Raw genomic sequence first — 12,823 nt, 5'->3', positions numbered from 1 at the left:
ACTGCAGCGCAGGTTATTATTCTGATCTTTTTTTAAACCCTTTTTACTTGTGGTAACTTCGAGAAAAAACAATAATAAAAGCATGTATTATTATTTTCAAAAAAAGTTCAAACCAATAAAATAAAAGGAATGTTGTCGTATTAAATCGAAACTTTTGTTAATTCAGTTTTTGAATTTTCTAATATAATAGAAATTATATTTTTCTAAAAAAATTGAGGATTAGTTTGTTGCAATCCGATCTCGAACTTAATAATATGTTTCAAATTTGATGTTTTATAAGTCGTTTCACATTTTCGACTTTACTCTAGAAAGGCTAGAAAACCTATGAACCAAAATTTATTTTCTTACAAGTTCAAACTACTCTCTTCTATTTTTGAATTTGTATGTATTAATATGTGATTTTTTAGTGTATTTTACAGTTTAACATTTTTTTAAAATTTTAAACACACTCTCTTTATTTTTTTTGTTTGTGCGGTCTCACTCGGAAGATTCACTAGTGGACTGAGCTGGGAAGTTAGACGTGCGGTGTACGAAGGCAAATGCGTAGCATAACAAGATGGCAGCGTCATGTAACGAGCGGCTGGGAGAGTTGTGGTCCAGGAGACTTCTCAGTTTTCATGACAACTACTGGAGAAAAATATCGAACATTCATATATATTGTATCTGTCATATCGCAAAATATCACACATACTGAATTTAAAGGTATACCGTAAATTTTGTTACTACCATGTGATATCGTATCTACTTTTCGGTATCAATATGACATTCAAAAAATTTATGTATTTATGTATATGCAGAAATACTGAAAAAAATTCATATAGTTTAAAAATTATAATATAATGTCAATTTCGGTATTGCAAAAAAAAAAAAAAAATCGGTATTTATATATGACATTCAAAAAATTCGCTATTTTGATGGTGAATTGTGAATAACACAAATTTTTTAAAAATTTCAGTACGGTATCAGTATTCATTTTTTGGTATCGAAATTTTTCAATATAATATACCGTATTCTTTTGGAACCTAGTATACCGTAGCGAATCAGGCATATGACACCCAACATAAGCCACAATCGCCCTAGTTTCAAACATAAAATAACTACTATAAATTAAATATTTGTAATATAACTTCAAGACATTTCAAATAAATATTACTTTAATATCAATTTTTTTAAAATATATATGCATGAAAGAGACATTAATAATAATATTCGCTAGCATGTAGGTTGCGTGTAGATAATATAATTTACAAATATGATAAGTTTGTCAATGTGTGGGGTTAATGCCTCCTTTGAGGTTTGCCATAATACAAAAAAAAAAAAAAAAAAAAAAAAAAACTAAGCTAACTTAAAAACTTGTGTATATCTCATCTCCACTTATGTTTTTTGTCAAACTTACATTTACATCTTTTAGTTTTAGATGTTTAAGCTTTTAGCGATGAAGTTACAAAAACATTAAATAAATTTTCGGTTTGATTTGATAAATCCAATCTAACCGATCCAACGCTCACCCTTAGTCTGAATATCTTACAAAAACAATGAATGATGCGAAATTAATAAATACAAGTAGTTATTGATTATTTAATAGGCTTGAGCTACTTGATTTGGACCTGGGTACTCGTATTATTGGGATAAAATCAGTTTAAATTTATACAAAATTTCCATATTTTTTTTAAAAAAAAATTGAGTCATCGATAGCCCGAGTAAACAACCATGTGACTCCCCATCACAACATCTCGTCGAATAAGTTGATTGTTTTGACAATTTATCGGTCCGATCAAATGACAAGACCGACCTACTTCGTCCGGCCAAATGGCGGGTGGCGGTACGTTGCAGGACAAGACCGACCTACTTCGTCATTGCTATTCTGATTAATCTAGCCTTGCTATTTCTGGACTTTAAATATGCAAACTCAGGACCGAAATCGAGGTCTCAATTTGTTGTTCGCATGTCAGTTCAACAAGCTAGCAAACCCAAGGTGGTAATTTCACCTCTAAGTTTAGAAGATGCCAAAGAACCGCCACTTCACTAGCTTGTACAAGAACTTAAGGGTCCATATATGCAGCAACTATTGTCTCCGTTGAAAGGCTTGTTGGCCCCAAAGCTCCTGGAGAGACTTGTCACGTTGTGATTGACCATGGTGGCAATGTTCCCTACTTACTGGGAAGGACAGAGTTATGGAGTTATGTATGTATACCTCCCGTATGTTCTTTAAATCATTTTTGCTTCTGCCAGAAAGAATAGACCACAGTATCACCACTGAACTAAATCTTTGAATCGTTCAGTTGAGCAAGCATTATATTGGTTTTTGCTATACCAGATTAGTTGAAATAATCATTTTTTATTTAACTAATCTTATTTATATTGCCACCATATAAAAGTAAAATATTGGTATATTTATTTCATTTTTAAAAGTAAAACTAGTTTGTTGGAAAAGAAAGGATGAATCATGCCGCATCAAGACAGCAAGTTTGTGTGTTCGACGAGCTGTCTATTATGACCCTGAGACTGTAAAAAATGTCCCTTCAAAAAAAGGAGTATGCAGCAACTTTTTATGCGATTCAAAGCCTGGGGACAAGGTTTTAATCACAGGTAAGCCTTAAATTTGTATGGTTTATGTGGGATTATTTCACCCTGCCCGTGCAGGCACTGCCTGCACAGGAAGGGAACGGCCCGGATCACTCCACATGAGTGATCCGGGCCCACCATCATGTATAAAAAAAAAAAAAAAAAATTGGCTCAGATTTTTCTGAGCCGTTAGATCTACCCTGCGAGCACTGCCCGCAGGGGTAGGGTCTACTTTACCGTTTATGTGATACTAAGTCTAGATATTGCTATCAGTGTTTTTAGTCCATGAATATCTTACATTTTGCATGACATTTTATTTACAGTAATAATGTTGTCACTGTGAAATGAACTTTTCTTTTTCTTCTTTTTGCTTTCTTATTCCCTAAACAACCACTCCTCAAAGAAGGAAAAAACGAAGGCTATTTAGGTTGCTATTTAATTTGAAAAAGGAAAATATATACATAGTATCACCAACTGTTGTAAATAACTGAATTAGCATGCTGCGAGATCATTTGGGAGATAATTTACATATGAAAATAGTTGTTGGTTGTCTATTTGAATCTTCTAGATGTCTTCATTTGTCATCTCATCGGGGAGTTGTATGTTTTGTTCTGAACTTATTTTAGTCAATCCTACTCATGGAATGAGTCGTGCATCCATATCTTTAATGTAATATAAATATAATATATATATATATATATATATATATATATATATATATATATATATATATATATATATATATATATTTCAGTTGATTTTTAGTTTTCATATATATATATACACTAGTAATGTACACGTACGATGCACGTAGGTGACTAATAATGAAAAATATAACAACGAGAATTAGATAATATTTAAAGTCGTTTGAATAACATCATGTTTATAAGTATTTATCAATCTAAATATATCGAAACACAATACATAAAAATACATCATGACAATAAATCATATATATTCACTTATTTATATGACATTTTTCAATCCGCGACATAATACAGCTCTCTTAAATGATAAATCAGCAAAAATATTTTTCATTCAAATATCATTCAAAATGAAAAAAATAAATAAAAATAAAAAAAATTAACAGAATAGTGAATTTTACCAAAATCAAAACTAAAAATTTACTTAAATAGAGTACACATAGACAAACATCAAATAAATTTCTCTTAATTTACTAAATTATCATAATAATATTAAAATAAAATCATTAAACTTGTTATTAAGGTAAATATCACTTTTGCTTTTGCTAACTTTTAACACATTGCGGATTTTATTTAATTTCTATGTTTTTTTTAGAATACATATTATAGATAATTAATTTTATATCAGAATCAATCATTTATAAATTAATATTGGTGATTAATAATTTAAGAAAAATAAAATTTTAACATAATACCACTCAAATAAATATATATAATAAAAAACATATATAAATAAAATAATAAGTAATACTCAGTTAAAAAAATTTATATGTAAAATTGTAATATATAACAAATGATAATAAACTATCGATATAATTCATATTTATTATAAGGATTATATTGATTAAATTTTTTTAAAAGATTATATAATAAATTTAGTTTAAAATTTAGAGGAAAAAAAAAGGTGTATTAATGTCTAAATATATTTAAGATGAATAACAAAAATTGATTCAGAAATGTAAATAAATAATTTTTTTTACATAAAATTTAGAAAATAAAGAAGAATGTGAATGTTCTATCAAAGATGTGCAATGAATCACAAAAAAACACTTAAAAAGACATATTAATTTAATTTGCTAACTTAAATGAACAAGGAAATGTAAAAAAATAATTTTTTTGACATAAAATTTGAGAAATAAAGAGGAATGTGTATTAATGTCCAAATTCATTTAAAATGGACAATGAATTACAAAAAAAAAAAAAACCTTAGATAACCTAATAATTTAATTGGCAACTTAAATGAACAAGGACATATAAGAAAATTCACAATTAAAGAGGAATGTGTATTAATGTTAGAATTCATTTAAGATGGCCAATGAATTACAAAGAAACCCTTAAGATAACCTAAGAATTTAATTGGCCAACTTAAATGAATAAGGACATATAAGAAAATTCACAAGTGAAGTGGTATATTTATATGTATGTTAGAATTCATTTAAGATGACCAATGAATTACAAAGAAACCCTTAAGATAACCTAAGAATTTAATTGGCCAACTTAAATGAATTAGGACATATAAGAAAATTCACAAGTGAAGTGGTATATTTATATGTATGTTAGATTATATATATATATATATATATATATATATATATATATATATATATATATATTTCAGTTGATTTTTAGTTTTCAGTCCTTTGTCTTAACTTGCTAATTATTCATAGGTCCTTCTGGCAAGGTAATGATTCTTCCTGAAGATGATCCAAATGCAACGCATATAATAATTGCCACTGGCACTGGGGCGGCCCCTTATAGAGACTATCTTCGACGAATGTTCATGGAGAACGTTCCCACATTCAAGTTTAATGGCCTAGCCGTGGATTTTCCTTGGGGTGGCTAATAGTGATAGCCTCTTTACGATGCCGAATTCACCAAGTATCTCCAAGAACACCCTGGCAATTTCAGATACGACCGTGCCCTTAGCCGAGAACAAAAGACTAGGATTGGAGGCAAGATGTACGTCTAGGATAAAATCGAAGAGTACAGTGATGAAGTTTTCAAACTATTGGATAATGGGGCACAAGTTTACTTCTCTGGGCTTAAAGGGATGATGCCTGGGATTCAAGACACGCTGAAAAAGGTCAAGGAAAAAAGAGGAGAAAGCTGGGATGAGAAGCTATCAAAACTGAAAAAGAACAAACAATGGCATGTTGAAGTCTACTGAGAATTGAGTTACTTTGGCTTGACCCTTCCTTTTGAAGTTGCGCGGGTTACTTTTTCTTTTTTCTTCTTGTAAGTTGTCTAAGAATTTTTTTGGTCGGGTGGAGCAAACTTTGCTGGTTTTTCTATATTCACCTGTCCATTTCTCGATGAAAAGAATTTATCAATATGCACCAGAAAATATGCTAAATAATCTCTTTTGGTAACTTCTGAAGATAAATCTGAGGTTTTTTTTACATCTGTTGTTTCGTATGTTTTGGTTATTTCATGCAATAGAGGATTGCTTGGGATGTTTATCTGCAAAATTTAATGTGGCAACTTTCAGAATTGCTAAAGCGTTATGGACCATTCCGCGTTGGGAGGCCACGACCATTTCGAGGATCATTCCATATTGGGAGACACTGCATGTGTATTTTCATTAATCGAAAATTGTATTTTTCATGACGTTCAAGAAATATTTGATCCGTGAGATGAAATAACGAATGATATGATACATAGACAATAAATTCATATTTATGAAAGATAGCATACCGACGTATAATTTCAATCATTTCTAGAATTTAAGTCAAATATTATTTGTAACAAATATATATAATTATTTATTCACATCAAATCAGAGATTTACTTTTGTTTTTGAAAAAGAAAGCCATGATTTAGAACTTATTTGAAAATATCGGTAAGTTCGATCCTGGGTGTGGGGGCAGTGCCCACACTCAAGATTAATGGCTGGGATTCTATTTCATGGGGAAAATTTTTTTTAAAAAAAATAAAAATTGGGCCAGAAAAAATTCTGGTCTTTGGATGTGCCCTGCAGGGGTAGGAAGGAATAAACCGAAAATATCAATGCTTGAGCGATCCCACCACTTTTCCATTGAACTAAATGTCAACTCTCCGATTAATTGGGTGCTTGAAACAATGTGTGTTCTGAAATTGGTCAACATTATATTTTATTTGATGAGATTACATTTTCATCCCATTTTCATTCTGCTCCAACTCGTTAACTATATATCACTCGATATAATAACCTGTAAATAATATTATTCTAAAGAACTTAAAATCTTTAATTTTTAACATTGTTCAACTGGTATGCACTAATTTTCTTGTATCGTCAACTTGTAACAATTTATTAATACTCCTCCTATAAATTATAAAATTCTTAAATACATTATTAATAACGGCTTTTTTTTTTTGTGCTAATTTTGTGAAACGGTGTTGAATAAATATTGTTGAGAAATAAAATATTATATATATGTTTGATTTTATTTCGAAAACTGTGTGTTGAATTATATCATAAATTACTCCAAAAAATATATATTTTGCATTAGAGTAATTAAATATTTTGTGAGACAGTTGATTGTGTCCCTGCATTGAGTGAAAAATAACAATTTTTACATAATAATATTATTTTTCATGAGTCTGATTGAGTAGAAAATTCATCACACAAAATTGATTTATGAAACAATTTTATAAGAGTTTTTATGTTAAAATATTATAGGTAAGATGTAACATAATAATAACTAAGTTTTCTTGAGTTATCAACAATTGAGTTAAAAGTATAATCATGTCAGAAGGAAAAATTTATTTTTCACAAATTGTAATTTTTCGAAAAAAAGAAATAGTGAATTTTGTTTATAAAAAAGAGGGAGCGAGAAAATAGAAAGCCGCTGTTAAATCAATAAATACATGGCCGAAAGATAAAAAAGCTGTGATAATAATGACAATAAAAACGGCCACCATTGTTCCAGTTTTCACCAACCATAAACCTGTTTTAGTTATCATCCTCTCTCCTTTTCTTTCCAAGGATTCCAACAGAGTTTAAGCAATTGTTGTGACGCATATAAAAGGTAAGGATTCCGAATCCTTTTTTGGATCTTTTTTTTTTCCTTTTAAATTATATGTTTTGCCAAGGAATAAATGGTACGAATCATTGTCAATTCTTTATCACGCTTTGTTTATAGAGCTGTTCGTTTCGATTTGTACGAGATCAAAAGCGAAGATATGGAATATATCTGCTTAATGAACGCTTTCATGAGTAAAGATTCAATCTTTATTCCGCAACATTATCTGGGCCTATCTCAAGATCGGTTGATTTTTCCTTTTGATTTCATTCGTGTCATAAATTTCCAGTTTCTTGCGATGGGTTTGTGTTGTGGAGCCGAGGTTTTAATTTTGTTTCTGGAATCTACTCGTCGAATTAATGGGTTCTGTTTCATGGATCACGTTTACAATGTTTGTTTTGTTTAATGGATTGTTTGTTGCCATTTCAAGGACGTTTTTTCATCTTGCTACCATGGATTCACGTTTTTTTTGTGTCCTGCTAATTTCTCATTTATTTTGGAATTCGGTCTGCAGATTAGGAAATGATGGATTGTTATCATTTTGTACGTATATACTGCTTGTCTCTACTTTGTAAATGTTAGGACTGGCAAATTGGATTAAATCTCCATCTTCAGTGCTATTTATGTGCAGGTTCTTTTTCAGATATTACTTGAATTGACAAATAGTATTGTTGCAAGAAAGCTATGAACAGCCATCCATCTTCCTTGGGACGACCATCTTCAGGTATGGTTCTGTGCCTCGTTACAATTCCGAAGAAAATATTAATAGCTTGAGTCTGTAAAAAAGAGAGGAAAAGGGAAAAAGAGGAAACGAAAGTTCCATCACCGTTGTTTTTTTCGCAGACTTCAGTTTATCCATGTTACTCTGGTTACTGGAATTTGTACAGGTAAACGAAGATTGAAAGATCTTCTGAGTCAACGTGATAACCGCAAATGTGCAGATTGTGGTGCTCCAGACCCAAAATGGGCGTAAGTTCCTAACACTTCGAAATTACTGATGTTGATTTCTTAAGAAAGATACAGTTATTGGCCTCCCCATAGATGTGGCCTTAGGGATTCAAGATGCTTGCCTTTGCCCTTTACCAGTGATCAGAGACACCAGATTTGGTGGTCTTCTTCCCTGTATTTGTTGTGATAGCTTGTTTTAAACAGAAAATAATTAAAAAGGTCTGTTAGAAAGGAGAGTTGAGGCTTTTAAAAGATTGATGATGGATTGGAGACGAAGATATCTAAGACTTTCAAAGAGAATTCATTTGTTCCGGGCTATGGTCTATCAATTGTTCTTTCCCTCCTTCAGGTCAGCAAATATTGGAGTGTTTATATGCTTGAAGTGTTGTGGAGTCCACAGAGGCCTTGGTACTCATATTTCTAAGGTGATTGCTTCAGGAATTTCACACTCCGTTACAAGCTCCTTACCCTAATCTCTGAAGTGTCTCCCATTTAGTTTATGTTTTTCTTAATGTCTTTGATTCCTTTTGTTTTTACCTCGTAAATTTCTATCCTACAGGTTTTGTCCGTGACATTAGATGAATGGTCTGATGACGAAATCGATGCTATGATCGAGGTTGGTGGAAATGCGTCGGCAAATTCTATTTACGAGGCTTATATTCCTGAAGGAGTGTCGAAACCTGGACCTGACTCTACCCATGAAGTGCGTTCAAGATTTATCAGGTGGGTTTAAATGGTAATTGTTGTACCTTTTCATTGAGATGAAGACCGGTGGTTGTTTCTTCTATTGTTTGCAGAACATGTCACTTTATCCACCTGTAAGACTAAAAATTAATCCGTGGCTAACCACTGCTTTACAATTCTTAACTTGTATGTTGTAGGTCCAAGTACGAGCTTCAAGAATTTCTGAAACCAAGCCTGCGTATAACATCAGCTGCTTCCAAAAAGCATTCTTTGCAAGCAAGTTTATCCAGGAAGATCATGGATAGTTTTCGAACTTCAGCTTCGTCACAAAAATCGGTATGTTAGATCGACTATATTGGTTCGTAAGGAGGTGATATATTATTATTCACCAGGGCTTTGGAGTTCTCATGAACTTATTTAAAGATTATTTCAAATCTGATCCACAGGAAGGCATGGTGGAATTTATTGGAATGTTGAAGATTTTTGTGCTTAAAGGAACAAATTTAGCTGTCCGAGATATGCTTTCAAGTGATCCATATGTTGTCTTGACTCTTGGGCAGCAGGTTAATATATCATTTCAATTTCTCAAAAACATTCAATTTTCAGTCAGTTCAATTCCATATGTTTATGAGTTTCTTACACCTTGCATGCTGCTTCCTTTGTTCTCAGAAAGCACAAACAACTGTGATTAAAAGCAATTTGAATCCTATCTGGAATGAGGAACTCATGCTTTCTGTTCCACAAGATTATGGTTCCATCAAGCTGGTAATCCCTTATTTTTTATTAAGTCTATAAAATCCAAAACTTCATTGAGAGGCCAATTAAGCATATTGAAGAGGGACAAAACTTACGGTATGACTGAGCAACTCCCAATGTAGCAATAGCTATAGTTGGTGACTATTGTATACTTTATTTCTTTTAAAACATAGAGCAATCCATGAACTACATTTGAATCGATATACCACACAGCACAAATTTGTATTTTATGGGAATTAACCCACGGGAGCTTGGGTGTGCTACCCATTGTAGGATTGAGTATTTATAGTTGTACTAGAAGCTATGGTTGATTGTAGTGGTACAACTTAAATCTTTCAAATTGAAATCCAAGTGCCATGTTTTGATTGTTGTACCAGCTTGATGGTCACACAGAGCAACAGCAGGCAATTGTTGCGCTCTTAACAGTCACACTTTCAAAATGATTATACATGTAATTTAGAGATTTTTCCCGTGTTGCCAACCCATTTATAGTACATGATTGAGCCTTCTACAATTATGGTGCTAATTGTTTTTCTTCCATAAATTTAACAGCAAGTTTACGATCATGATACGTTTTCTGCGGATGATATTATGGGGGAAGCAGAGATAGATATTCAGCCAATGATAACTTCTGCAACTGCATTTGGAGATGCTGGAATGTTTGGAAACATGCAAATTGGAAAATGGCTGAAATCACACGACAATGCTTTGCTAGAAGACAGCACTGTCAATATTGTTGATGGTAAAGTGAAGCAGGCTATTTCCCTCAAGCTACAAAATGTAGAATCTGGAGAATTAGAACTTGAACTTGAGTGGATTTCTCTTGACCAATAGATGTATATAATACTATTTTAATCTTTTTCAACAGTCCAGTTACTGAAGATAAATTTTATGAAGTTTTGATTGGGAAAATTATGTTTTCTTTTCTGTTACTTTTTTTTTCTTCTCATCTGAGTGTTTATTTTTGCACTGTACCATCCGGACAAATCTTCCTTTAAACTTGAGACGAACCCAAATTAAGACTAGGGATGCATCGGATTTGAAAAATACTTGAGCTTGACGAGAAAGAAGAAGGTAATATTTAAACTCGAGCTTTAGGTGGGTCAACTAATGATTTTCAAGCCTGAGCTTGATTCAAGTATTTGAAAGTAACACGAATTTGAGCTCAACCAGCTTTAGTGAACCTCGAGTTGGAGCGCCTAGCTCAACTCTAAGTGGCCGCTCGACCTGGATTTGAGCTTGAGTTTCCGATCGTGCTCAAGTTCAATTTTGACCGAACTACTCGTAAACGATCTCACTCAAAAGACGAGTTCATTCTTGATCCATGAAACCAATGGTTTACTAGTAATATATGAATTAAAATTCGAGTGATATGGATCAATTTGAAGCGTTCTGTGCATGTAGGGAACACATTTCAAAGTTAATAATAAGAAACTTCAGTATTATGCTACTTTCAGCCCTACTTGGTTATTGTTGAATCAGCTCTTACTTCTATCCATGCCATCATATATAGTGTTAAAATATTTTCTACCTATTCATTTGGTTCGTTAATCAACTGACGCCACAAGCCCCCCAAGATCTTCGAATTTTTGTCCTTTCTACTTGCTGTTTCATACGGGTATTTAGCCCCTTCAGGATCGCATATATATTATATCGTCTCCACCATGCATAACCAGCAATGGCACTTACAATAAATGGCATCTTCTTTTTATATTTTCACAGGTTTTCATGAATTGCAGTGCAGATGCTGCAGTTGGCTTCCCGGAAAGTCTATTTGGGCTAATCTCTGCCCGTTTCCTCTTCCAATCTTCCTAGTCAGCTTTACTCAAAGGAGCGCTGTTGATCACGAGATGGAGCAACATATCCAGCTACAGGTAGCAACTTCTCTGTCGGCCACACCGGTCTAAACTTCCTTGAAACCTCACACATTGCACCACTCAGGATCAAGCCTTTCCATTATGTTTTTTGCTTCAAGCATATGAGTATGGCAATGGTACCACCTAAAGACTCACCGTAGAGTTAGCATGGAAGATTTGGATTAACATAATGAACTGAGTCAAAATTATGCACGCAGTCATCGACCAAGGGGTGAATATCTGGGATATGATCGTATGGTTCTTCTGAGAAGCCATGACCTTGTAAATCGAGGGCAGAGCACAAAAAACCAGCTTTCGCCATGGTTACTGCGTTTAGTTCAAAGTGCCAACTGCTCTCCGAGGTGTAGCCATGAATCATGGCTACTCTCTTAGAGCTTGGAGTTTTGATCTGCAGGTTGCCAAGTTTGGGTGAATATTCTTCAGTTTTGATGATTTCTCACGTAGGTTTCTTTTTCCCACCTGTCAACATAAATGATCCTTAAAATAATTCAACCATCTTTTTATTTTTTCTGAAATCAGAAAAAGAAATATAAGCTTGATATGATCAAGTATATAATTAAATCATTATGGGAAAAACGAAAAAACCAATCAAATTTTACGATCAAACGTAACTTGTGTAATTTGTATCATAGGGAATCAATCTACGGCCCGCTGGACTAATGGTCACATGTGGTGGGACTTAGCTTTAGTACTCCATGCATGTACCCAGACTCAAAAATTTAATGACAGTCGATGAGTAGGCAGGTAGTTCAGACTAGGCTAGTTTATATATATATAGAGAGAGAGACCTCCCACGTTAAACTACTATGAATGGTAATTGACCAAAAGGATTCAATTGAGTTGAGGGAACTTTCGATTTCAAGAGGTGTATTATGCGGCATGCATTAAATTTGAAGGCCACACTGGCAATCAATGCCACTTCTCTTTGGTACATACTTTTGAGTCTCGACAGATTACAACAAAGCTATTAATATAACTAAATTTCTTGTTTCTTAGCCATCATTGTACAAAACATGAATTTGGATGTGAAGATGTTGCATGCTATGTAACACGGATATTCTTAATTTTTTTTTTCTAAAATATTGGACATAGATACGGATACGACACATAGATATGCGTGTCGGATACAATAAATCGATGTTGATTTTTTATATGTTTAACCAGTCGGATACGTCATGGACACGGCTAGGATATGCTATAGAGTTGTTTTGGCCTTTTCTTTGTAAGTCACTACTCTGAAGTTGTACATTTTATATATTTACATAAATATGTATATATATTTCTACAA

The 12,823-nt window shown here is 32.8% G+C and overlaps 1 protein-coding gene and 1 pseudogene across 7 annotated transcripts; both read left to right on the top strand.

The window, feature by feature from the left end:
- The first annotated feature begins 1,889 nt into the window (after positions 1-1,889).
- Positions 1,890-5,668, top strand: LOC140836002 (ferredoxin--NADP reductase, embryo isozyme, chloroplastic-like; annotated as a pseudogene).
- Positions 5,669-7,125: 1,457 nt separating this feature from the next.
- LOC140836690 (ADP-ribosylation factor GTPase-activating protein AGD12-like) lies at positions 7,126-10,570 on the top strand. Of its 7 annotated transcripts, none has more exons than XM_073202392.1 (10): positions 7,137-7,276; positions 7,391-7,464; positions 7,902-7,994; positions 8,158-8,239; positions 8,568-8,643; positions 8,778-8,941; positions 9,100-9,238; positions 9,349-9,465; positions 9,572-9,667; positions 10,211-10,570. In XM_073202392.1, the coding sequence occupies exons 3-10, from the start codon at positions 7,955-7,957 to the stop codon at positions 10,490-10,492; spliced, it is 996 nt and encodes a 331-aa protein (XP_073058493.1). In that variant the 5' UTR covers positions 7,137-7,276; positions 7,391-7,464; positions 7,902-7,954; the 3' UTR covers positions 10,493-10,570. The 7 variants fall into 7 exon arrangements, with proteins under 7 accessions (XP_073058490.1, XP_073058491.1, XP_073058493.1 ...); XM_073202391.1 differs by having other exon boundaries at positions 7,391-7,516; XM_073202388.1 differs by having other exon boundaries at positions 7,391-7,813.
- Positions 10,571-12,823: the final 2,253 nt, after the last annotated feature.

Source organism: Primulina eburnea, chromosome 7, assembly GCF_022965805.1.
Source record: "Primulina eburnea isolate SZY01 chromosome 7, ASM2296580v1, whole genome shotgun sequence".
In the NCBI taxonomy this organism is placed as follows: domain Eukaryota; kingdom Viridiplantae; phylum Streptophyta; class Magnoliopsida; order Lamiales; family Gesneriaceae; genus Primulina; species Primulina eburnea.
The sequence above is the reverse complement of the archived record's forward strand: the minus strand, read 5'-3'. Positions and strand labels throughout refer to the sequence as shown.

Excerpts from the sequence above, each read along its gene's own strand:
- LOC140836690 (XM_073202389.1), top strand. The coding sequence starts at position 7,955 with ATGAACAGCCATCCATCTTCCTTGGGACGACCATCTTCAG. Across the intron at positions 7,995-8,157 it reads CTTGGGACGACCATCTTCAG|GTAAACGAAGATTGAAAGAT; the intron begins GTATGGTTCTGT and ends GAATTTGTACAG. Across the intron at positions 8,942-9,099 it reads GTGCGTTCAAGATTTATCAG|GTCCAAGTACGAGCTTCAAG; the intron begins GTGGGTTTAAAT and ends TGTATGTTGTAG.